At 43.9% G+C, this 25,557-nt stretch overlaps 1 protein-coding gene and 1 long non-coding RNA gene across 5 annotated transcripts in view; one reads left to right on the top strand and one right to left on the bottom strand.

Annotated features, from left to right (window-relative positions):
• PHLPP1 (PH domain and leucine rich repeat protein phosphatase 1) overlaps positions 1 to 25,557 on the bottom strand; it is a 159,885-nt gene that overhangs the window by 62,422 nt on the left and 71,906 nt on the right. For all 4 annotated transcript variants that reach the window (XR_013841117.1, XR_013841118.1, XR_013841119.1 and 1 more), the window contains exons 2-3: positions 14,510 to 14,706; positions 8,728 to 8,853 (exon numbers count right to left, since the gene is read on the bottom strand). Coding sequence is in view for 1 of the 4 variants with exons in the window: in XM_079984895.1 (XP_079841021.1) it covers positions 8,728 to 8,853; positions 14,510 to 14,706 (323 nt within the window). In the remaining 3 variants the exon portion in view is untranslated. The remainder of the gene's footprint in view (positions 1 to 8,727; positions 8,854 to 14,509; positions 14,707 to 25,557) is intronic.
• LOC307220972 overlaps positions 18,054 to 25,557 on the top strand; it is an 83,541-nt gene continuing 76,037 nt past the window's right edge. Inside the window, exon 1 of the long non-coding RNA XR_013841237.1 lies at positions 18,054 to 18,550. This is a non-coding gene — a long non-coding RNA (uncharacterized lncRNA). The remainder of the gene's footprint in view (positions 18,551 to 25,557) is intronic.

The following is a 25,557-nucleotide window of genomic DNA, read 5'->3' as shown; positions in this document are numbered from 1 at the left end:
GGCGCTGAGGCTTTAACCCACAGCGCCACCTGCGTCCCTACATTTACACATACTATAAACCAAATGAAACTCAAGCAATGTTCCAGCTAAAGATCAGAAAAAACTTTCTGTTTGACAGTGAAACTGTCTCCCTTGGCAGGTTGTGGACTCTCCTCCCTTGGAGGTTTTTAAGCAGAGGTTGGATGGCGATCTGTCATGGATGCTTTAGTTGAGATTCCTGCACTGCAGGGGGTTGGGCTAGATGACCCACAGAGTCCCTTCCGACTCTACCATCCTTTGATTCAAACATACAAAAACAGGCTACCCCCTCAGAACAAGCCATTGATTAAAGCCTTAAAAAAATAATAATTAAAGAATGGGAGGGGCAGGGAATCCTGGTTGGAGCAAAAAGAGATGACTAATGGCCCTACAGGCAACAAAGCCAAACTCTGAGTGGTACCTTTTCATGGGGGAGAAGGATTCCTCCTGCCCCCACAACCACTTTGGAGCAGGAAGGCAGGCTCAACCATTTCAGAGTGGGTGCAACACTGCCCATCATGGTGGTCCTAAGGTGTATTTCTAAAACTACAGGAAATCTGTGTATTATGAGCACCTGGGTGGAGCACTGGCAACTGTGTGGGTCTCAAGAGAGCGCCATTCCTAATAAAATAATGCCGGTAAATTCTGTACGAGAAGTAAAGAGGAATTCGAGAAAGCAAGATACGCCATGCAAGTCTGATAGCAGAAAGAGGAAGCAATTGAAGCATGTTCTATTGCTAGCTTGCACTCTAAAGTGCAGAGTCTTGTAAATCATCATTATTTGAAAACCACTTGCTGTTCACCCACAGAAAGACAAAGTCATATAACCACATCCTCTCTAGATAATTTCTGGGTACCGAGAATTATTTTGAGGACGGTGGCAGACTAAAAGCTATCCCGCCAGGACAGAAGTAACTCCATCTCTAGTCATAAATCTCACGTGGCAAATCCAAGTTTCTTTGTATGGCGTGTAGAAGCACCAAAACAGGACAGGGAAGTGGGGCACACTTCATCTTTCCAGAACAATACAGGTGGTGGTGGGAAAACAAGGTTTAGAGTTCAGTTGGTAGAGCACGAGATTCTTAAGCTCAGGGCCGTGGGTTTGATTCCCATCGTGGGCAAAAGATTCCTGAATTGCAGGGGTATTGGGCAAAATGACTCTTAGGTGCCCATTTGAACCCCTGCAATTCTGTGAACTCTTATTTTTTTTAAAAAATGGCCTCCTTCAGAAACACAGTTTGAAGCCAATGCATCCAAAAACATGGTCCACAAAAACGAAAACTGAGAAAGTGCAAGGAGGAAAACAAGGAGAAAAGGTAAAGTTACATTATATTAAGATAAATTATAGGATAAAAATTGGGAAAGATGGAAAGGATTTGCTGAAATAGCTAACCGAACTAGAATACAAGAAAGGGAGGTGCGAGGAGGTCAAGGAAACAAGCAAATGAAACTAAGTTATGGGAAGGTTCGTTGTGTTCTTTAATTGTTTCTATTTTTCTGTTTTTCATAATTTTTTTTGCTATTCTCTTCTTTCTTTATTGTGATGTGTTGTCAAGTTTTTGTTTAACTTGGAGTTATCTCTTTTAGTAACATTTAAAACTTTAATAAATATTTTTAAAAAAAAAAAAGAAAGAAAACTGAGAAAGTTCCATTTGCAAAAGTGCCATTTCTATACCCTGCCTCTGTTGCTAAAGATTCTACAAGTCGTCTTCTCGGACTCCAACTCCCATTGCCATGCTGACTGAGGGAGTCTATCAATGTCTGGAGAGATTCAGGTTCCCCATCCCTGATAAAAACAATGTACTATGTTCCTGCAGCTTGCCCTCCCAACCAGGAAGCTCAGGGTGGAGTACGTAGAAGTTATCCCATTTTAACAATCACTACCTGAGTTTGTGGCCAAGTGGAAAACTGAACTCGCACCTCTTTGGGTCAAGCGACTGTAGGACATTCCCCGACACAAAGTTGTGGTGGCAACAGATTTGATCTCACTGGTTTAAATTACGTAGGCTAAATAAAAAAATTGTTTTAACTGTCAAATGAAGGTATGTGGCTTTCTTGTCAGCATCGCTTTAAGAAAACATATATAAAATCTAACCGAGCAGAAAATTACAAGTTGACAGGAACATATGCATGACCTTGCTTCATCAAATCAGAACCTGTCAAGTCTTGTAAAAGCAAACGCTACAATTAAGGAATTGTATCTCACATTAAACTCTTCTTTTTACCTAAATAGCCAGGGAAACGGCCACAAAAATCACATCAGTCCTAACTTTGTCTCCACGTTTCAGGCTCCTCAATAAAAACAGTGTCTAATTTAGGAGAAAGGAAGACCTGAAGACTTCCCACATTTTGTACTATCAGTTAATGATTTGACAGAGGACTCATGCCCTCCAAGAAACCCCTCATTAGTAACAGAGCTTCAATATGGGGGAAATTGTCTTAGTCCATCTTAGTCCAAGAAGAAGAAGAAGAAGAAGAAGAAGAAGAAGAAGAAGAAGAAGAAGAAGCAGCAGCAGCAGCAGCAGCAGCTTATAGGCCCCCAGAGGACGTCTAGATGTTGAACTTACAACTCCCATTACCTCTACTGGCCATGGTGTCTGTCATAGGAGGAGGAGGAAATCCAATTGTGGCATGTAGCCTACTACTAAATTTGACAGGTGTCAATCACATGCATGCATTGCAAAGGGAAATCCTCAAACTGGTCCCATCAGCTATTATCCCAGTGACCCCCCCCCCACTACTTTCTTTAACAAACTAGAAGGGTTATTCATTTAACCTATGATCATTTTTATAGTCTGCGCCCCTGCCCAACTGTGAAACGATTTACCCTTGGGTGGGCTTTCCTCAAATTACAACGTATTGATATTCTCAGGCATGAAGGTGAACCTTCTCTCTCTCTCTCGCAAAAGAAGAATTGTTTGTGTGTTCCCAATAAATTTGCTGAGATGAAAGTTCACTGTCCCCTTAACCTTGACTATCTGCAGGTAGCACAAGCAAACTCCCATCTCTGTTGCAAGTGAACATGAAGCAAAAAAAAAAAAAAAAAGCACTGCACTGTTTGAAGGCAGCATGTTTGCGCAATGTAAGGAATATATATAAATTGTATGTAGCAAGAACCAAACGATTATTACATCAATGGCAGTTTGGCTGGAGAAACAGTTTCTAATCTGTGTGCCCCATCACGGAGCTTGTTAAAAGCTGGGAGTGTGGAAATGCATCTCTCAGTAGTAAGAGATTCACCATTCACTGCTTTCAAACAAGGATGGAGTCACTTCCCTATGGGGACCTCAATACCATTTAGATCCAGGAATCCTATGGGCAGGGCATGCCTTCAGCATAGCTCCTTAATATCCCAAAAAAAACCCGAAGATCATGGCCACTGGGCCCATCACCTCCTGGCAAATAGAAGGGGAAAAAATGGAGGCAGTGAAAGATTTTACTTTTTTGGGCTCCATGATCACTGCAGATGGTGACAGCAGTCAGGAAATTAAAAGACGCCTGCTTCTTGGGAGAAAAGCAATGACAAACCTAGACAGCATCTTAAAAAGCAGATACATCACCTTGCCAACAAAGGTCCGTATAGTTAAAGCTATGGTTTTCCCAGTAGTGATGCATGGAAGTGAGAGCTGGACCGTAAAAAAGGCTGATCACCAAAGAATTGATGCTTTTGAATTATGGTGCTGGAGGAGACTCTTGAGAGTCCCATGGACTGCAAGAAGATCAAACCTATCCATTCTGAAGGAAATCATCCCTGAGTGCTCACTGAAAGTACAGATCATGAAGCTGAGGCTCCAATACTTTGGCCACCTCATGAGAAGAAAAGACTCCCTGGAAAAGACCCTGATGTTGGGAAAGATTGAGGGCACAAGGAGAAGGGGATGACAGAGGACGAGATGGTTGGACAGTGTTCTCGAAGCTACCAGCATGAGCTTGACTAAACTGCGAGAGGCAGTGGAAGACAGGAGTGCCTGGCGTGCTTTGGTCCATGGGGTCACAAAGAGTCAGACACGACTAAACAACAAAATCCAAAGCTTGCCCAGTCAGAAGGTTGGAGGACAACTCATAAGCACCAAAACCATGCCATTGCCCATAGGCTATGCATGATGTTGTTTCAAAACATTACTGGAACAGAATGGAAAGCACCCAAAGAGAAATAGCCCTCACATGGCTGCAGATAACTTATGAATCAGCGTTCATCCTTGGTTGATTCAGCCCTGAGTGACCACGTAAAGAGCACCCATCAGTTGTCTTGAGTATAAAGAAGTGTTCAGAGTTTACCACAAGAATCCATTACATGAACTTGCCAGTGACATCCTAAAAGGAACAGGTGGTCTGCATACCATATGGTGTTTTCTGTTGCTGTTTAAAACACCACAACTGCAATGTTATGTTCACTCTGATCCTGCCATTGGCCAATCTATTCTGGTAAATATGACTAGGCATATGGTAAATTAAAAACTCTTTAGTGTTCAAAGAGCAACATAGCTCCAAGAGCACTTCTTTTCTTCTAAGTTCCAAAGCGTTCTCCTCAAAGTTCTGCAAGAGAAACTTTGATCTATCTTCAGTAAGACTGTCGCACCAAACTAGGGAAATACAGTGGTACCTCGGGTTACATACGCTTCAGGTTAAATTCCGGATTCCAGCCCCCACAGAGGTCTATTAATGCAGGCTTCCCCTTTTCAGATGTCCCTCCTAAGCACGTGGTAAGTCAATCTTGCAACCACAGGCAACGGCACAGCTTCACTGCCCTTTTAATCATGTGGAGCCCCTTCACACAATTAACACATGAAGAGGGACCATAAAATAATCCTGTTCTAGTCCTGCAGTTTATAGATGTGAATACATACATGCATGTAGAACTAGACTGGGGAAGCTTCAGCCCTCTTGATTTTGTTGCACTACAAACCCCATTATCTCTGATTCTTGGCCATACTGGTTGGGGTCAATTGGAGCTGGAGCTGGAGTCCAGCAATATCTGGTCCAAACAATTCCCCACTCTGATCAAGGACATGGCAGTCCAGGTTTAGATGCTGTTCCCCCCTCCCAAAATCACTTTCCCCCCAAACATATAAGATATTTTCTCCCCATGTCCAAGCGTTCATTAAAAAGTAAATTTTAGAGGTGACACAACTACACACAAATCTCAATGTTTCTCTACACAGTCCAATAGGTCTCTAAATATATATTTAGCAAGAAAAGGAACTGGTGGGATGGGGAAGAGTTTCAATCACTGAACTGTATTCACTTACGGCACAAATGCAAATTTACACAAAGGGATGGATTCTAGAACAGGACGCATTTGCGAATAGCAAAGCCATGAACCACAAAGATATGTCAGTCACATTCGTGGCAACTTGCTCAAGCTTCTTAAGTTTCATTCGTCCCCCCAAATGCATCTCAACTTATGTATACAATACATGGGCCTATGTATAATATTTGAGCACTAGGTAAGAGGAAGGCAGGGAACCTTCTTATGAGGAAAATGAAGGTGAGCAGGGCTTTTTCTCCAATTCCAGCACCTCTCAGGTGGGCGCCATTGCCATTTAAGAGGACAAGGGAGGTGTCCGTGTTGAGTTCCGGCACCCCTTTTTCTAGAAAAACAGCACTGAAGGTGAGCTTAGTTAACCACTGACATACAATCAAGAGGTATGTAAAATTATGAAACAAAGATGAAATAAATATATCTCAAAGCAAGTAAAATAATAAAATAAATAATGAAGAGGAACAACAAGCAACCAGCCTCATCCACAGTCAATGGCCTCAAGTTATTGGGGCTACCACTTCACTACACATTTAGGAATCCTGGTGCTGTTCAACAACAGGGCAAGAAGTGGTTCCTGTTGCCTTGCCTAAAGGTGAGCAGAAAGAGAGATTTAGAGGGCACTGGGGTGTCTTGCCTTGTAAGGTAAAGGTAAAGCGACCCCTGACCATTAGGTCCAGTCGTGGCCGACTCTGGGGTTGCGGGGCTCATCTCGCTTTATTGGCTGAGGGAGCCAGCATACAGCTTCTGGGTCATGTGGCCAGCATGACTAAGCTGCTTCTGGCGAACCAGAGCAGCGCACGGAAACACCATTTACCTTCCCGCCGGAGCGGTACCTATTTATCTACTTGCACTTTGACATGCTTTCGAACTGCTAGGTTGGTAGGAGCAGGGACCAAGCAACGGGAGCTTACCCCATCGCGGAGATTCGAACCGCCGACCTTCTGATCAGCAAGTCCTAGGCTCTGTGGTTTAATCCACAGTGCCACCCGCATCCCTGTCTTGCCTTGTAGTTGCCGACAAATTGCTGAATGAGTTCCCATCTCTCTCGGGAATGTGTTAGGTGGCTGCAGATGACTCATTATTGTCGTGCACTTCCTATGAACTCCCAGAACCCCTTATAACTTCCAGGCCCTGTACAAAAAGGTCAACAGTGTCTCAATACTGTAACAGGAATGGAGGGTTTCCAAGTAGCTGAATGCACACTGTAGTAAGTTACGGCTGTCTGTATTGACTCTCTATTTACCCATCACAAAAGAAAAAAACTCACGGGGCAAGAGACTGAACAGAATTACTAGACAGCCTCCCTTTTCTCCTCCTCTTTCTGCTTACAACTTAGGCACCCACAAACTTAAGACACCCAAATCCAACAAACCACAAACATTTCGATACTATCAAGTCATTTGTCTTAAAATGCCAAGTCACACGGTCACCACACAATCCAACAGAATTTGTGGGAAGCACAAGCGAATTGGCTTGCATGGTTTTGCCAAATCCTGGGCTCTGTTGTGGTGAGCAAGTTTATATGGCATCAGCATGCAAAGAAAAGAAGATGTCAACTGCGACTTGTATGGAGATTTGAGCTTACACTGGCAACTTTCCCAACGCAGCTGAACAAAGAGTAAGAGAAGGCACAGGGTGGTACACAGTAATCTCATGCAATCAGTAATTTTTTCTTCTTCACTCAATCTTCCCCATACTTCTAAACTTTTATTATTTTTATGCTTCTTCACTCTAATTTAGATCTGCCTTAATTTCCAAGACAAGCTGTTGGAAATAAGGAGACAACTGCTCTCCCAGAAAGAGGATAACCAGAACTAATGAGCAGCTTTCATTTTGGAGCACACAATTACAATCAAGTTGAACGCGACAGTGAGGGGAGGGGAAAACCAAGGGGGGGTGTCTCTTATGTGGCTGAGGTGCTTCCACCTGGCACTACTTCTACTTCTTCAGTTTGCAAAGGAAGAAAAGGAAGCAGGCAGACAAAGTGAGAGAGGAAGAAGACGGGAAAACAGCAAGGATACACAGGCCACGCAAATGTCACATTAAAACAGCTGCCACCATTGAGCTTCTGGGAGTGACTGAGTGAGTGAGTGAGTGTGTGTGTGTGTGAATGCACCATTAAGTTTCCACATGTAGAAGCCTATTTCACATTGAAACAGTCTAACTGTCTTAAACCGTCAACTGTAATCCTCTTGATTACTATTACTCTCTATCACAATGTGTCATGGAAAATTATAGGAGTGTTCCATCACAACCCGCCTCAGGTTCAGAATTTGTTCACTTTTGTACACAGTAGGCTAGTACACCCACTCATAAACCCCTCTCTGCCTTCCTTCCAGGCAAACTGGAAGCATCAATGGCACATTCCAACCATTGGGGGGACGACCACTCAGTGGGGGTGCAACTTGTATGGAACAATCCCAGTGATATTTTTGTGCTGATTTTGTCCTCATATGTTATACACTGCCTTGAAATGTTTCAATAAAAATGCTGATTATAAATATGCAGATAAACAAACAGAATGTTGACAGGAACCACCACCTAAAGTCTGTGAGAGTGTGGCACTCCATTTGCTACTACTTCTATTATTAATAATAATATTAAATGATCAACTGCAGTCCCAAGGCCGATTGCAACCATTTAAAATACAACATTAAAAACAACTTAGAGCAGTGTTTCCCGATTAGCTGTTTTTCAAAGCCCAAGCCATGGTCCTGTTACTTTTGAAAATTTCAATAACTCTATGGTAGTTTTTGTTATGCGGGTGGCACCACAGACCCTCCGGGGTCCATGGACCACCAATTGGTAACCACTGACTTAGAGCAGGCATGTCCAACAGGTAGATCGTGATCTACCAGCAGATCCCTGAACGGCTGTGGTAGATCACTGGGTCCCCAAAGAAGTTCAAAAAGTTTGCCCTGCATGCTAAGAAACTGTGCTTTTCCTCCTCTCAAAAAAAAAGCTCAAAAAATTTGACCTGAACCCCCCAAAATGGGGTAGATCACTGCCAGTTTGAGTAGATTGCAGTCTCTTGGGAGTTGGCCACCCCTGACTTAGAGCATTTGGCCTGGGCCTATGTAAATTTTATCAAATTTGTGGCGGCAGTGGCAATAAAGAAGAATCAATCATTCTCCATTGGGGGGCGGGGAGTGATGGCTACAGTCAGAGCTGCACATACAAATTGCTGCCTGGCTGGAATAAGCTGAAGTGGTACAGCAGTTAAGAGCATGAGCTGGAAAGCCCTTCCACCGTACCCCTCCTGGGTGGCCTTAAAGCAGCATTTGTCTATCAGCCCCCACCTGCTGCCTGTAATAGGAGGATAATAGTGTTGGTCAACGTTAACTTGGAATTGCCCGCGCCACACCCATTTTGTCAATAGCGCAGGTGGTTTTTGAACAATATACTGGGTATTCTGAATAACCGGAAGAGTCCAAAGCTCGTCTTACCTTTGAAGCTTGCCGTAGCCACCGCAAGTACTCAGTGAAAGTGTCGAAACAGATGTAGTAACTCTGGCTCTGAGGTCCAGAAGAGCTAAATGCTAAACAGTGCTGGTGCTTTTTAACTTCTTCAACCTGCATTTTTAGGGGGGGGGGGGAGGAAGGATTGGAAAAAATACAAAACCCAATATGAGGATATTCAACTATTTTTGATTAAATTGCTTTACTGTGTATTTCAATTAGGGGTAGTTATATTTTTAATAGATTGGTTTTATACTTGCTATTTTGCTGTTGGCTTTTGCTCGTGAACCATCCTGACTTTTCTTTTTGAAACGAAAGGCAATATTTAAATACTAACAATGCTTTTAAAAGATGGAAGCGGAGCCTCTGAATTAACCAGCAGCGGTGCTAAACTAAAGGGCCCTGCAAGGATTTCCTCCTGTGCAACGGGACTTCCCCCCAATCTTCTCCCCCTGCCCTCCTCCCCAGACCTGCTCCAGAGGGTTAGGGAAACCTCAAAGAGGAGATTTAGGGGGTGCACAGAGTGAGGGAGATGGAGTCTCATCAGGGAAGCAGAAATCCTCACTCTTGAAGGACCAGAGCTGCTTTGCATCCAACCTAATCAAGACTCAAAAAAAGACTCAAAGACTTCCAGTATGACAGAAAAGCGATGTGTACAACATTTAACGTTACACAGTTCCCAGAGCGGCTATGTTGTTGAGGCCAAAGTAAGCCGAGAACGCCATCCTAAATCATCCAGACTCCATTCATTTGGACTTGTTAAGCGTAAGAGTTTTCAAGATCCACATAATTATGCCAAAATGTTTGATGCCATGCAGGCTGCAATGCTATCCATATTTACCTGGAATTAAGCCCCACTGAATACAATGGGACTTCCTTTTGGGTAAACCCTCAAAGGATTACACTTGTCAATTTAGATACCTCTATGAACCAGGAAGTATTAGGAGGCCAAGTGGGTCTGAAAGCACAAGGTCACAGTTCTTAATACCTCGTTTCAGCTTTATAGCAAGATCTTTTAATTAGCAAGTTGTCAACACCATTCTGCCTCTTAGATTCACCTCACCCTTCTTGAGGGAAACAGAGCAGCTGATATGCAAAACTGCTGGGGTGCATGAAGTATAGCGTGTGCTGCTAATGTATGGGGTGGGGGTGGGGAATGCTGATAAATCTGTTGCAGAGAAATCTCAATAAAAGGTTTAGTTGGTGCTTTTAAGTGCCTTTACAAGATACATTAAATACTCCTGAACATAGCTGTCAACTTACAGATTTGAAAATAAGGGACCAGCAGCCTCGAAAATAAGGGATCAGGAGCCAAAATAAGGGATTTTCCGAACACAGGTATGTTCAACTTCTGAGCCCCTCCGAGCCAAAGGCAGAAAGCCCAGCCAGCAGCCAAACGAAGCCTCAAGCGGTGATTCCCACAGCGCAGCAACCCGGCAAAGGGGATGCAGCAAGGAAAACCACAGCCACCTCTCCACTGGGAAGCGCTGAGCAAAGGCGAGGCCCCAGGCAACGCGGCCAATTTGATCAGCACAAGGCATGCAAGCTCCACCCCCCCAGTCATTCTTAAAACTCCTTATTGGGTGAGCAAGGCAGCCAAGCAACACAGTTGGAGCCTCCCTCCGCCCTGGCCGGCAGGGAGGGAGGGAGAGGAGCTGCTTCCTTTGAAACCCGGGAAATTTAAGGGACATCATCAATAAGGGACAGCAGCGGGACACAGAGTTGGGATAAGGGACTTTCCCACCAAATAAGGGACGGTTGACAGCTATGCTCCTGAAAGAATTCTGGCTTTCCCCCTAGTTTCCAAAACTGCATAAAACAGAGCTCTTATCCTCTCTTAAAGCATTTGTTTAAATGAACAAGGCTTCCTGCAAGTAAGAGTTTTCTTCCTACATCTCGTAAGACTAGAACCATTTTTAAAATAATAATAATAAAAAAACCCCAAATAATTTCCAGGGAAGACTCAAATGCAATGTGTAAATCTTTCCAACTAAAGCAATTTAGATCTATCCATAACTATGAAGGACTGTTTTGACAAATCACAGAGCTCCACACATTGTGAAGTGTCAGGGCACATCTACACGTTTCAAAGAACATGGACTGCCTCCAAAGAACAGCTGTTCCATATAGAGTCTTCCCCTCCACACACCCACAACTCAAGTTATGCCATGCCATTCTGGTTTGCACACATTGCCGGTTGCTTCTGGCAGGGAAACACTGTTGTAACAACTAGATTTATTAGACTTGCAGAGAGTTTGAAAGAAACACTAAACACAAGGGTCTGTGAGGGCAGATTTGTTCTCCTTGGTGGCAGAAAAGGGGGTGGTGAATTCACGTGTTTGTGGATACAAAAAAATCAGATATCTTGGCAGTTCCCTCGCTGCAAGAAGTGAAGTTACAGGGAACCAAGCAGAGGGCCTTCTTGGCAGTGGCACCCACCCTGTGGAACGCCCTCCCATCAGATGTCAAACAGAAAAACAATGACACCACTTTTAGAAGACATCTGAAGGTAGTCCTATATCGGGAAACTTTTCATGTACGATGCTCTGTTGTGTTTCTGTATATCCTGTTGGAAGCCACCCAGAATGGCTGGGGAAACTGAGTCAGATGGATGGAGTACAATCAATCTATTATTATTATTATTATTATTACCTATATTCTGGACCCAAGTGAAGGTGCTAGTATACAAGAGTTTTTCACAGCTTAAGTCCTCTGTACGTGAAGAAGTGAATCATACACAGGCACTTTTGCTGGCCGTTACAGATTTAGTTGTGCTTAGGTGTTTATTACACACTTTTGCCGTGACTCAGGCATCATTGGCCCAGGCTAACCCTCTGGGAGAAGTCAGTGCACTCAGGCTTCATTCTGCCCTTGGTCGTCTGCAGAGTGTACCTGCTTGTTCATATCACCGACGGAGGGTAGATTGACCCTGAAGAACTGTATGGGACAGGTGCTCCTGTTGCAATCCCATCAATCATGACTTTTGGCCATGCTAACTGGGACTGGTGGGATACCAGCAAAACCTGGAGTCCGCAGGTGCCCCATCCCTGTGTTTCTCAGGAAACACTTAAGCAACTGTATTTCTAGAATGGCACCGGTGTGGATGCTGGGAGCTGTGGTTCTCATTACCAGCTGCCATCCAATAAGGGTTGTAGTTAGCTAAACCCTGCTTAGCCCTGTATACCTGAAGGAGCATCTCTACCCCCATCATTTAGCCCGGACACTGAGATCTAGCTCTGAGGGCCTTCTGGTGGTTCTGCAAGAAGTAAAGTTACAGGGAACTAGAGGGAGGGCCTTCTTGGTAGTGGTGTCTGCCCTGTGGAATGTTCTCTCATCAGATTTCAAGGAAATAAATAACTATACAACATTTAGAAGACATCTGAAGTCAATCCTGTATAGGGAAGTTTTTAATGTTTTATTATGTTTTATATTTGCTGGAAACCGCTCAGAGTGGGTGTGGGGTATTAATAATAATAATAATCCTAGAAAGAATATGCAAGGGTATGTGAGGAGAAGGAAGAAGATGTGGCCAAAGACTGGAAGTTGTTAAGCCAGATGTAGAGAATACAGTGGTACCTCGGGTTACATACGCTTCAGGTTACAGACTCCACTAACCCAGAAATAGTACCTCGGGTTAAGAACTTTGCTTCAGGATGAGAACAGAAATCGTGCTCCGGCGGCGCGGCAGCAGCAGGAGGCCCCATTAGCTAAAGTGGTGCTTCAGGTTAAGAACAGTTTCAGGTTAAGAACAGACCTCCGGAACGAATTAAGTACTTAACCTGAGGTACCACTGTACAGACTAGTAATAACAAAATGCTACTATTTAACACAGTGATTTAATGACCATTAAGGCTGCTGTGTTAAATTTCATTCAAGTCCATAGGTCTAAATCAGATTAAACACATGCATATCGGTGTAAATTGACTCATGCATTATAGCCTTTATCCAATTCAGTATGAGTTGCTGTTTACACACTGAAGCATACAAAGTAGAATTAATTTGCCAGTGTGGGCTGCCTTGCAGTCCCTGCTAAAACTTTTAATAAATGCTATTCACACAAATAATTTAAAAATAGCTACTACTGGGATGTGACCGCTTCTAGCGAGAAAGCTGGACTATCTGAATTGTTCAGTTGTACTGAATTGGTTATTTCTGTCATTCCTGGATTTCTTTCCTTCCCCAAAAGCAATACAAAAATTAAAAGTTGGGTGAAAGATACAAAACCTTTTTTCTTTCTTTTTTTCGCCAACCTTTAAACAAACCTTTGGGCAGCTGTTTTGCAAGACTGTAATTCTGAATGCATGATTCCATTTGCCCATTAGCAGCCCACTCAACTTAGTTTGCCAGGACTGCTCAGAAACAACAATTTCACATGCCTTTTAAAAACCAAGATCTACCCAAAGATTCAGAGAGGGTGTGCAAGGAAGGTGTGCAGAGGTATAAAGGGAAATATTAATGGCTGGAGAGCACAAGATGGACCAGCAGATACATTATGTATTTCAGGGCTTTACAACCCAATTGATGGTTGAATTCTTAAAAGTTGCTTTGAAAAAATGAAACAATGCGAACATATGCAACTTGCATGTGTAACAAGAAATGAAGTAAGCCAAAGAACGAATGAAAATAAGTATCCGCACTGCCTTCTGCACAACACTGCTTTTTTGCACTGGAACGCTTGCAATTACCACCAATTCTCTGAGCACAACCAAGACAACATTTTGCCAGCAAGCTCTTGCATTCAAGGTGATTACAATCTTGCAAAGGTGAAATGCTTATTTGAATTGCTCATTTGATTCTTTATCTAGCAATTTTAAAAAATTGACTGTGGTGGTGAATGAACTGCACAGTATGGCTGGGACACTGACCGTTAGGTTAATTTGGTAGTGTTAATGAGATCACCAGTTACTCATAACACAACCTCTCTCCTGCCATGCCTATAATACTTTAGAGCAGGCACAAGGAACATGTGGTCCTCTCTTAGATGATGCTGGGACTCCCATTAGCCTCAGACAGCCTGGCCAACTCCCAGGGATCATGAGAGTTGTAGTCCAACTACTTCTGAGAGGGCTGCAGGCTTTAACAAGGAGTTCCTTAAGATGAAGCTAGCCTAGTGACTTAACTGCTTTCTTAAGCCTCAGAGCCTCTTCAGCACAGAGAGGAACAGAGTTGTCAAAGCAGTGGCAGAAAACAGGACGCCTCTGTTATTGACTAGGCATGATAAGAACACAACAATCCTCCGACTCTGTCGGGTCAACAGAGCAGTGTGTTTTGCCTGTTGCCCTTCATTGTCAGTGTCAAAGAGTTGCTTGTTCAGGTCACAGCTCAAGACCCCCCCCAACCTGGAAATCAACTCAAAGATTCTGGGCTGGAAAATAACGGCGCTACCCATGACGCCAACCCATTAAACATTACATCACTAGGCCGCCGTAAGATCAGAAGGTGCAGTTTCCAAGGCACAATGATGACGCACAGACTTTTAGACAGTATTATGGCAACAAAGCCTCTTCAACGAAGAGTCAGAGATACACAGAAAAGAAATTAAAAATGCAAAATGAACATGGCTTCTTAAAGCAATTCATGTTCATAATTTAACAGAACATGAAGAGGAGAAATAGTATAGGGCAACTGGAAATCTCACCACCCCACTCCCATTAGGATCCAAATGGAAATGCTGTGTAGCCAGATCTACGCCCAATGGGAAACTTTTACGGGATCTGGTTAATTATTTCTTGTATACCATATATGCAGAGTAACCGAGTGATTCACTTGCCTTTCCACCGATTAAGGGGAGCACATGCATCTTTCCAGTCTGGCTCTCTTTCACCGATGATACAATTAGGCACGTCCCACAAAGGATAACTTGGCGTCTTGTCCATCTGTTGACCGGCAAATGCATTTTCCCTTTTCGAACATTGTACATTCCTGAGAGCTGAATCCGTTCAGAGTTGCCAATGCTGTGGGGCTTTCCTGAAATGGAAACAGCAAGCAGCTTTTATCAGTAAAAAAAAGGAAGCTTTCCTCTTTCAAATATGGCTCAAAAGGCACTAGACAGCGAGACAAAATGAAGGCCGTCGTGACAACCCACAGGTTCACAGGGCCCTACAGCTTAAAAATACACAGCAGTTTATGGAGCAGCACATTTTGATTTCTACAAACCCAATCCCATGAACAATGTGTGGTGGGGGGGAGGTAATCTATGCACACAAAATAGTCCCGTGAACTCCAGGACTTTGCACAACTGGTTTCTCATACTGCATGAGAGGATGGATGTCTTGGACCACATCAGAACCCCAGGAGATGGCTCAAAGACTGCAGGGTCCAAGAAGCAGTCCTCTGGCTGTGGTGCCTACTGTTATTATTAATTATATTTGTTACCTGCCTTCCACCACAAACTCCCAGGTCTGATAGCCCAAGGCCAACCTTGAACGATTTATTGTTTTAGCTGGAAGCTACCTGGACCATATTAAGACACAGGTCGGTAGCCGTGTTAGTCTGGACATAAATCTGACGTCAGAAGCCAGTAGCAGAACACTTCAATCTCCCAGGACATTCAGTACAGGATCTCAAAGCAGCTGTCTTATTACAAAAGAAGTTCAGATATAGACTTGAAAGAGAAGTTGCTGAATTACAACTTATTACTAAACTGAAAACTATGGAGAGACCTCATATGAATAGAGATATTGGATTCTTGTCTCATTACATATGCTAAAGCTTTTTTTGGTCATCTGCATACCATCCCTTGCTTTTTCCTGTAGGACTAATTACAGTCGTCAACAGATTTACCATACCCATTGAATCAATCACCCATTTCCTACTACCCTTCTGAGAAAAACCCCACCCCACCCTCACACTATATATAAGGGTCTGGTGACTTCTGCTTCAGTGTATCTGAAGAAGTGCGCATGCACACAAAAGCTTATACCCAGAACAAGCTTAGTTGGTCTCTAAGGTGCGGGTGGCAATGTGGTCTAAACCACTGAGCCTCTTGTGCTTGCCGATCAGAAGGTTAACGCGGTTCGAATCCCCGCAAGAGGGTGAGCTCCTGTTGCTCTGTCCCAGCTCCTGCCAACCTAGCAGTTCGAAAGCATGCCCCAAAAAATTAGATAAATAGGTACCACTCTGACGGGAAGATAAATGGCATTTCCATGCGCTGCTCTGGCTTTGGTGGTCCGTTGTGCCAGAAGCGGCTTAGGCATGCTGGCCACATGACCCAGAAAAACTGTCTGCGGACGAACACCGGCTCCCTCAGCCTGTTAAGCGAGATGAGCGCTGCAACCCTAGAGTCGCCTGCAACTTGCTGCCAAACCATCATTAGCAACAGCTACAAAATTAAACATTTTGACGTTTAGAGAGCACCTATACTGCAGGTCTTGTAGGAGTCAACCAGTACAACTTAGAAAAGAAGCACAAGGGCACTGAAAACAAGCACCAGGAGCTTCAACTTCTGCACAATTTTTTCTTTTCTAACACAGCATTCTGCACAGAGCACCAGAGGAGTTTCCATATGATGGAATGGCCATCAGCTAAGTTAGAGCAGCAGGACTCGGTCCACATATTGCATTGTCCAAAACACACATTGAGTGTTAAAAGTGGGGCAGCAGTGAGAAAGAGAAAAGGAAAGATGGGCAAATCTTTTATGGAGACCATAGTTTTGCCTTTTCTCGCCATAAAGAAATGAACCCCTTTAAAGTGCCCCAGGACAATACCCTGTGGGGTAAAGACCAAAGGTTGCACACACTAGAATGCAACAGTGATCTGCTTTAATTGCTGTTACAGGATCTGCTGGAGATAAGGGTAAGACGCTATTGATTAACAACAGGAAGCCACCCACAGTGAATAAGTGGATTTTGTTTGGCAAGCAATTTTCACTCGCTGGTGTGGCTTAACATTCACATTCATAGAAGCCTTTGAAGCCTAACAGGTGATGGCTACTTACCTCCCTTCCCCCGCGCCCCCCCCAAAAAAAAATACTGGCAGTACTGATAGGCACAAAGAGATGCAAGCTTTTTGGGTGCATTGTTCACCCTGGCCTAGCAGTCTCCCACTAGCTTACTGTTTAAACTACTATGGGCTGTGTGTTCTCAATATTGCAGGGTTGCATATGTTCAGTTACTAAAGGGAGATAACAGCAACCATTTAATCTCTTCCCCTCCTTCAAAAAATTCTAAATAAAACCAAATGCACAAAAAACAAGCAGCATAGGCAGTGAACTCTTTTTTCCCCCTCGGCCAGAAAAACTTGAGAATTGCATGTCCCATTCAAAACCAACATCCTCCACATTTCCTTATTCAAAGGAAAGCAATAACAAGTGGACAGCTCCTACTGTTATTGTTTTTTTCCAGCTTGCAGGCAAAAGTAGAGAGTTAATATCACTCGTTTTGTCTGCACTGAAGTGGTCAGAGCTGGAATACTTTATGCTGCCCAAGTTATAAAGACAGGACAGGAATGTTAGGGGTCTACTTCAGGCAATATATTTTATTTAGAGTGCTATTAAAAGAGGAGCAACTTAATTATTTCTGTTATATGCTTTTAACTAAAGCCACCAAGAGAGCTGTCTTTCCAAGCTGACCTACCCTATTTGGGGTTTTTAAATACACTCATAATTCAAGTTATTGATTCTCAAAAGGAAATTGAATATACCCACTCGTGCAGCAACCAGTACCTAATCCCAACAAATCACCCTGAAGTCGTAATTCAGAGTGGGGGGGGGGGAGAGAGAAGCAGCCAATGCCAGAAACAGTAAAGGAGCAATGACTCACTGAGATTTCTTACTTTCTGATGGTTAAAACAGGGCAGCCATGAAAATGAGTAAGACGTGGCTGACTCATTGTCCAGAGCACAGATGGCGCTAGAAGCAGCGTTCAAAATTTGCCAGGCACTGGGCGCATTTTGCACCAGGCTATCAGTTACTTGCGGGACGCGGGTGGCACTGTGGTCTAAACCACTGAGCCTCTACCAACTGAGCTGGCAAAGCATGAGACTGGCATGCGCTAGAGTTCTCCCACTCTACACAACAGAGTATTTATTCCTCACCACAGAACCCCAGGAGATGGCTCAAAGACTGCAGGGTCAAAGAAGCTGTCCTCTGGCTGTGATGCCTACTGTTATTATTAATTAGTTACCTGCCTTTCACCACAAACTCCCAGGTCTGATAACCCAAGGCCAACCTTGAACTATTTATTGTTTTAGCTGGAAGCTACCTGGACCATATTAAGACACAGGTATGTAGCAGTGTTGGTCTGGACATAAATGGACATAAATCTTACATCAGGAATCACAAGACAGAGAAGCCAGTAGGAGAATACTTCAATCTCCCAGGACAGGGGTCTGCAACCTTTAAGACAAAAAGAGCCACTTGGACCCGTTTCCGAAGAAAAAAAAAACTGGGAGCCGCAAAACTCGTCATTATAAAAATAACTTTTTTGTCACTTTTATTATTTCTTTGTTTGACCCCTCAGAATTACTCCTCCTCATAGAAATAAACATTAAATTAACAAGTTACCTTTGTGTGTGTGTGTGTTCTTCACTCCCCTTCAAAACAGTGACCAGCGTACATGCCCCCTTTCAATGCAGTGACCAGCGTACATGCCTCTTACAATGTAGCGGGCGGGCGGGAAGGTGACGTCGGGACGGTGCGTGACTAACGCACGCACTGCCCCCATGCGACGTCACAGCCAGTACAGCACCCGCCACAGTGGGGAGTGTCAGGGCGCACAATGCGCCTCCTCCCCTTGCTAGTATCCGCCCCGGAGCCACGGCAAAGGTGTAAAAGAGCCACATGCGGCTCCGGAGCCGCGGGTTGCAGACCCCTGTCCCAGGACATTCAATACAGGATCTCTCAAACATACTCATCACTTGTGGTACAAGATGGCAAGAAACTAATTCATGTGGTGCTAGGGGGAAAGGGGGCTGAAGTTGTACCAGAAATACTGTCTTCCCCTTTATTCCTTTTTTAACCAGTAGTATTTCTTTGCATACCACAGCAGCTACTGAACAATGAGGTCCGCCATTACAGTACTTTTAAAGCATCTTCCTCCACAGGTATGCCAACTTTAGATTGTTGTTGTTTTCTCTCTCTCTCTCTCTCTCTCTCTCTCTCTCACACACACACACACACACACCTCAGGAGCCAGGCAGAACGTTATGTGAAGTTTATAATTTCTTTTCTATTCGCTCCGTTTTGAAATTCAGCAAAGGGTTTGTTCCCAATACCTACACAGAGAGAAAGTGTAATTCATGTTGGCCCTATTGGGTGCTACTTGACTGAAAAGGTGAAGTATTAAGTACTTTAAAAAAAAAGTCACAGAGGCATGGCAAGAAGGCTGATCTAACCCCATGGCCAGCACAAATCCTGGGCAGTCAAGCAGCCAGCACCAGCCCCACTGAATTAATTGAACGGCATATGAGAAAACATTCATGTTCTGGTGGGAATTTGGTTTATTTCAGTGCCACATGCAAAAGTGACCCCAGCTGAATGGGCACTGAAAACTTTTTTACACTGCGTCACCCAACTACAATTCCCATCATTCCTAACCCTTGGCTATGCTGGATATTGCTGAGGGGAGTTGGAAGTTGAAAAACATTTGGAACTCCTGGAAATGAAAATGATGGGATTTAAACTCTGCTAATTCGCTAGCAACTAGTGCTTAGTATTGTTACAGAACTTGGGGGGGGGGGTTTCCCCTAAACGCTAAAATGAATAAATGCTAGGATTTGGGGTTATTTGTGATGTGAAAAGAGAATATAAGCTGCAAAGGAATTCCTGGGTAGCCTGGCCAAACTGGGGCCATTAAGAGAGTCATTAACAAGACAATGGAACTTCTTGCACCAGGTGTGACCAGATTTCAAAGGTTGCCAGGGTAACACCTCGGGTGGGGGGGAGGGCAAGGGGCTTCTGGGAAGTAGGAGGAAGAAGCAGCTGAGATCCATCTTGGAAGAAGACATAAAGAAAGGTTCCCTGTACTGATGTGAGCCATGCTGTAAGATCTGGACTCACTCCATGCAAACTGAAGGTACAAATAGGCGTATATACCCTATTTCTTAAATCACAACAGTCTCTGCTGTGTCATCTATTCTCCAAAGGGACACCTGTGACCCCATGCGCTCTGGACCCTGCTTGGCGGGGGGAGAGGGGTGAGCCCTGGGCTTTTGTAAAAGTATTAACTGTTGTGCCTTATCTGAAATGAAAGCAAACTCAAATATATCACCTGATTTTTTCCAAAGAGCTGTCTTTTTAGAGAATTTATTAAAGCAGTTCTGTGCCTGTCTTGCTCTCTTTTCTCTAAAAAAAAGCTGAACTACAAACTAAAAACCAAGTTTTATTGAGACTTCACAGATCAGAGAATTGACACATGGACCGCCTTCATTTTTACATATACACATCCACTTTCACAACTGCCCTTCAGAGATTTTTTTTCCTCTTCCCTGTTGCACTGTATAGTATACGTCATAATGCTAAAGCCATCTATTTGGTCATAGAAAAACCAAGCTGCTGAAAACTGAATTGCTAAATGGGGAGAACATGTACAGTTTGGATTCTAACACATGGTGTGTGCTCTCATAGCAGAAAAATGTCTGCTTGGAAGGGACACTTATTCTAAGAGACGCTTCATTGGATCACAATATATATTCAGATGCACAGTGTTTTGTTTTGTTTAAGCACCGAGAGTTGTTGCTTGCTATACAAGACAACAGAGGGAGAGGCAACTTACTGATGGCAACTAGTTGACACCCCCCCCCCCCGCATAAACACACAGAGAGAACGGGGTAAACAAATGAGATGACTTGAATTAAAATAACTTAAATAGCATGAAGATCAAACTGCAAAAGGTGGCCACGTAAGAGGCTTAATGCAGCTTATGCTCAAATTGATCAAACAGCCATTATGGGGTGCTAATGGAAGGAAGAAGCAAGCTGGAATGCTAGTTTGCCTTGGCAATCGCAGGGACAATGTTGACTTTCCCAGGAAGCATAAACTGGGCTGTGTGGCTTATGATCCAGAGGCCATCAGCCATGGATGAATTTGCACTGAAGGCTCCATATACCTCCTGGTTTTGCAGCTTTACTGGGGCTGGAAAACAAGGGGATGGCCTCTCACTTGGCAGGCTGCAACATACAGTTGATGGGCTGCATCACAAATTGACAGAACCCATATATAGCAGAAAAACACGACATAGGAACCGATAAATCTGCCTTATACCAAGACAGGCCATTGCTCCATCTAGCTCCGTAATGTTTCTGTACTGACTGGCAGGGGGTTGCAGACAGGGGTGTCCCGTCCCTGGAGATACCAGGATGGAACCTGGGACCTTTTGCATGCAACACATGTGCTTCATCTCTGATACGGAAGGGGGGGCATGTCTTCTTTACCTTCTTCTTCACTACAATATATCCACTTATTTCCAATTGTCAATGTCAAAAGGGACTAAAATCTATAAAATTCATAGAAACTCAATGTGCCAATTTGCTCAATTTCTCTAGGACTCCATGACACCTCCCCTGTCCTCCATAATCCCTCAAGCAAGGTGTCAAGACCCTAATCCTGTCAAACCACTCTGCCAAGCCTTTCCTCCGGGCAATGCCAGGTGGCAGACTATACATATTTGGACCATTGTCTTCTCATCACTGGTACTCAGGAAGTGTTTAGCTGCGCATATCTCCAACTCTGCATATTCCCCCTCCCTCCTCCATATGTTAATCCATGTAACCCAACCTCTTCTTAATGTATTCCTGATGTAATCTGTGTAACCCAACCTCTTCTTAATGTATTCATGATGTAACTGGGATGTATTTTGCACTGTATTCTGGGACATGGAGGGAAGTTTCAAAAGTTCATGTCACCCCTTTCTCACTGTTCAATCTCGCCTTGAACCTGTTGCGCAATAAACTTGGATCTTCTGCAGCTTGCTCCTGTCTCCGGCTGAGCTCATTTTCCTCCGCAGGGACCCGCGGACTTAGTCCGACGAGCTGGGTGGCAGAGCAGCCTCGCACCCAGATTTTACCGTAACATCTCCAAGCCACAGCCCTTCCCCTGACTGCTTAGTCCTGGGAGACCTTCATGGGACATGACCATTTCAACCACCTCGCAGGACTGAGAAAGGCTAAGCCGAGCACTCACAAATGCAAAACTGCTTGCCGAAGAACAGGAAGCAGCACTAGGGAGTAGAAAGCCTGGGTTAAAATCCTCAATTAGCCACATTTATCCTCCTATAAACAGGAGGTGCACTCAGCTGCTCACTTTCTGTTCTCCATCTATAAAAGAGGAAGAACAACCAGCCCTCAAGCACTTCTTAGGAGGTGTCACCTAAAATTCTTTAGCTCTATGAAACCCTTGGCCTACCCAAGGACAGCTGTGAGTTTCAGAAGATTCTGGAGCATGTTTTAGGATGCCCAGCCATATTATGTGGCCAGGATTGGTAGTTCCCTTTGGATGATGATGAGGTTTAAGGGTGAACCACAGTAGGGGTGGGTAGAAGGGAGGTTTGGGATCTACTGATAGATCATTTGCAATAGAGAGGCCTAAGGGGTCCCAACTCTTCCACAGCAGCAAAGCTATGGTGTGGTCTTGTATGTTAAAGGATTGTGAGGTCAGTTCAGTTCTGCTAATATAAACAAATTCCTGGGCTCCAAAAGTGTTCAGAGGTACTCGGTACCTTAATGCCATCTGTGTTATCTTTAGCACCTGGTACTGGGTGGCAAATTCTTGGGAGTTCTAGCAAAAATGAAATAGATTCAACAAGCCTGGAGTCTGCCCACCCCTGCTCTGTGGCTAGAACGACGAACAAAAGAACTATGCTTGATCAAATGAAATGTCCATTTGCATGGCATCTTGTTTTCACAGCAGCCAACCAGATGGATGGTGATGATAATGATAATATTATCAATCAAAATGTAAATGGAAGATAATAAAATAATAATAATGATAATAATTATAATTATAATAAAATTTATTATTTATACCCTGCCCATCTGGCTGGGTTTCCCCAGCCACCCTGGGCGGCTCCCAACAGAATATTTAAAGCACAATAAAACACCAAACATTAAAGGCTTCCCTAAACAGGATTGCCTTCAGAAGTCTTCTAAAAGTCAGAGAGTTGTTTATTTCCTTGACATCTGAGGGTGTTGCACAGGGCAGGCACCACTACCGAGAAGGCCCTCTGCCTGGTTCCCTGTAACCTCACTTCTTGCAGGGAGGAAACCGCCAGAAGGCCCTCAGAGCTGGACCTCAGTTTCCTGGCTGAATGATTGGGGTGGAGACTCTCCTTTGGGTATACTGGGCTGAGGCCGTTTAGGGCTTTAAAGGTCAGCACCAACACTTTGAATAGTGCTCGGAAATGTTCCAGGAGGCATTGTAGGTCTTTCAGAACCGGTGTTATATGGTCTTGGCGGCCGCTGCCAGTCACCAGTCTAGCTGCCTTTGTGAAGCTCCCAGGCAGCACCCAAGCATCAACAGCTTTACAAACACAACAGTAAGGGATTCTCCATCATATCCTGTGAGCTTTAATATTAAGAAATGTTTAAGTTAGGGAGAATGCCACTTACTTATTTTTAATTTTTTAATGTTTCCTTTACAAAAAGACTTCCTTCCTTCCTTCCTTAAAACAGAGCTCGTGAGAAAGGGCACTCCACTGTTCTTCACTGTCAAGACCACATCCTCACATACACTAATATGTTTTAAGACATTCTATGAACACCACATGCAGAACTACGGGCTCATTCGAGCATAAATAACTTTTTGAGATACCTCAGCCCATCCAACAACAGAGTCTTATGCGGGCATTAGCGGAGAGGCACAGAGAGAATTCTGAACCTGAGCTGAACTCTACAAATTAGCTCTGGGACTTGGATGGCTGTTCCCATGAGACATGTCTACAAACAAAGGCAAAGGAAGAAAGGTTTTGCTTTCCCCAGCTTCAGAATAAATAAAAGGCACAACTGACCCCAAAATGAACACAATGAAATGGCTGCATTATCCATCAATGCCATGGACATTCTAGACGTCTCGGAGCTAAAGTAGCAATTTTTCAATCATCTCATTAAAAAACGAATCCAAAAATAATTTTTCTGGAGCATTGAATCATAGAATTGTAGACTTGGAAGGGACCCCAAGGGTCATCTAATCCACAACTGTCCCTGGTTGGACCCAACCAACCCACCTTCTGGTTAACAGTCAAGCAGACTGACCCATTGGTGCCACAGATCAAATAATGAACTCTAGAATAACTCTAAACTCAGCTTAAGAGTCTCTCACCAACCAACTCCTAAGCTACTACAGTGGTACCTCCGGTTGCGAACGGGATCCGTTCCAGAGCTCCAGTCGGATCCTGAGGTTTCCACAACCTGGGGGACCGCTTCGGCACATGCACACGCAGCAGTAGAGCGCACACATGCACCTAGGTATTGCACAAAGGAGTAACAGCTGCCTTTCTGAAAGCATTATGTGATGTGTATGTGTAAGCCGACTGACTGTTACATGCCATGGGCGAAGAAGGAAGGTGTCCCTGACTCTTAAACAATTTCAAAATAGGCTGCTGCATTTTTGCTTTGGGGGCATTTTATACTGCACCACAGTTTTCAGTTTCATTGTATAGTTTTTGCTATTTCAGTAAACCACTTAAGAGACAATTATAATATTTATATATTATATAACAATATATTAATATATTAAACACACAGCAAGTGTGTGGAGTTCTGCACCTTAACAAGAGGATATCAGGTTCTAATCTATGGTCTGCCCAGACAAAATCAGAAATCTCCAATGTTTTTGGGGTGTGGAGAAATACTCTGCACATGATTAGCAGTATCCAATCTAAGATTTCAGGTTTACTTAGAACAAACAGCAGGAACTGTTCAGTAGCAAATGCTGGTGTCTGGTGTGTTGCTGTTTTAACTGCTACCACATCAAAACACAACACACCCGACACTCTCCATTTCAAACTCGGTCTCTTGCACGGCAGACATCTGGAACGGATGATGGAACCACTGGCCTATTCCGGCAGCTTTAACTAGACCTAAAATATTCCCCCTTTGCGTCTCCAACCGTTCTTTAAAAAAAACTCTCCAAAAGGAAATTCGGTAGGTGCGTGGCAGGACTCCAAATTATGCAAATGCATATCCATATACAAAAGAAAAAAGGAAGGGGGAAGGGGGAAAAAAAGGAGTTCATCATCCGTTGGTCAAAAAGCAAACTTTGCTCATCTGGAAAGAATGTCTAGGCTAACAGCCGCTTGCACCAAAGTTTGCAGTGTGATTGTTTCCGGTGACATCTCAGCCCTTTCCCTCAAAAACCACCAAATGCTGAGAGTGCACATTTATTTTTGTTAAGTCATGCAAAACAGATCCTTACTTACAGGGCTTCCAACATTTAAGGAAGCCACAAGCTGACTCAAATCCCAGGCTTCTTAAACGACGTGTTCCATATGACGCAACTGCAAATACTGGCCAGAGATCTACAGCTCGCCTGTCTGCTCGGCAAAACTGTACTTTTGTGATTATGCAATATCCACATGAAGATTTGACCAAGAAACCCGCCCCCGCCCCACTATTTCATTACTGCTATATTGAGGGATTGCTTAAAAAGTTCAGAGATATGGGGAAAACTCCCCGAAATGCCACAAATGCATTGCTTCACTGCATTGTTCCTGGAGCTGAATTTGAAACACAGAAAACTCTTCCCCTCAGAGCAGCGGAGAGCAACAATGGATTGGTGCCCTTGGCAATGGTGACAGGTGAGGGTTTCACAAGGTTTTTAAAAAGCAAACCTTGTTTGCCAAGCCTTAGGTTCAAAACCAAAACTACAAGATCAGGAAACATTCAGCG

Source organism: Podarcis cretensis (genome assembly GCF_951804945.1).
Source record: "Podarcis cretensis genome assembly, chromosome: 7".
NCBI lineage: Eukaryota > Metazoa > Chordata > Lepidosauria > Squamata > Lacertidae > Podarcis > Podarcis cretensis.
Note: the sequence above shows the minus strand (reverse complement) of the source record. Positions and strands in the feature narration are given on the sequence as shown.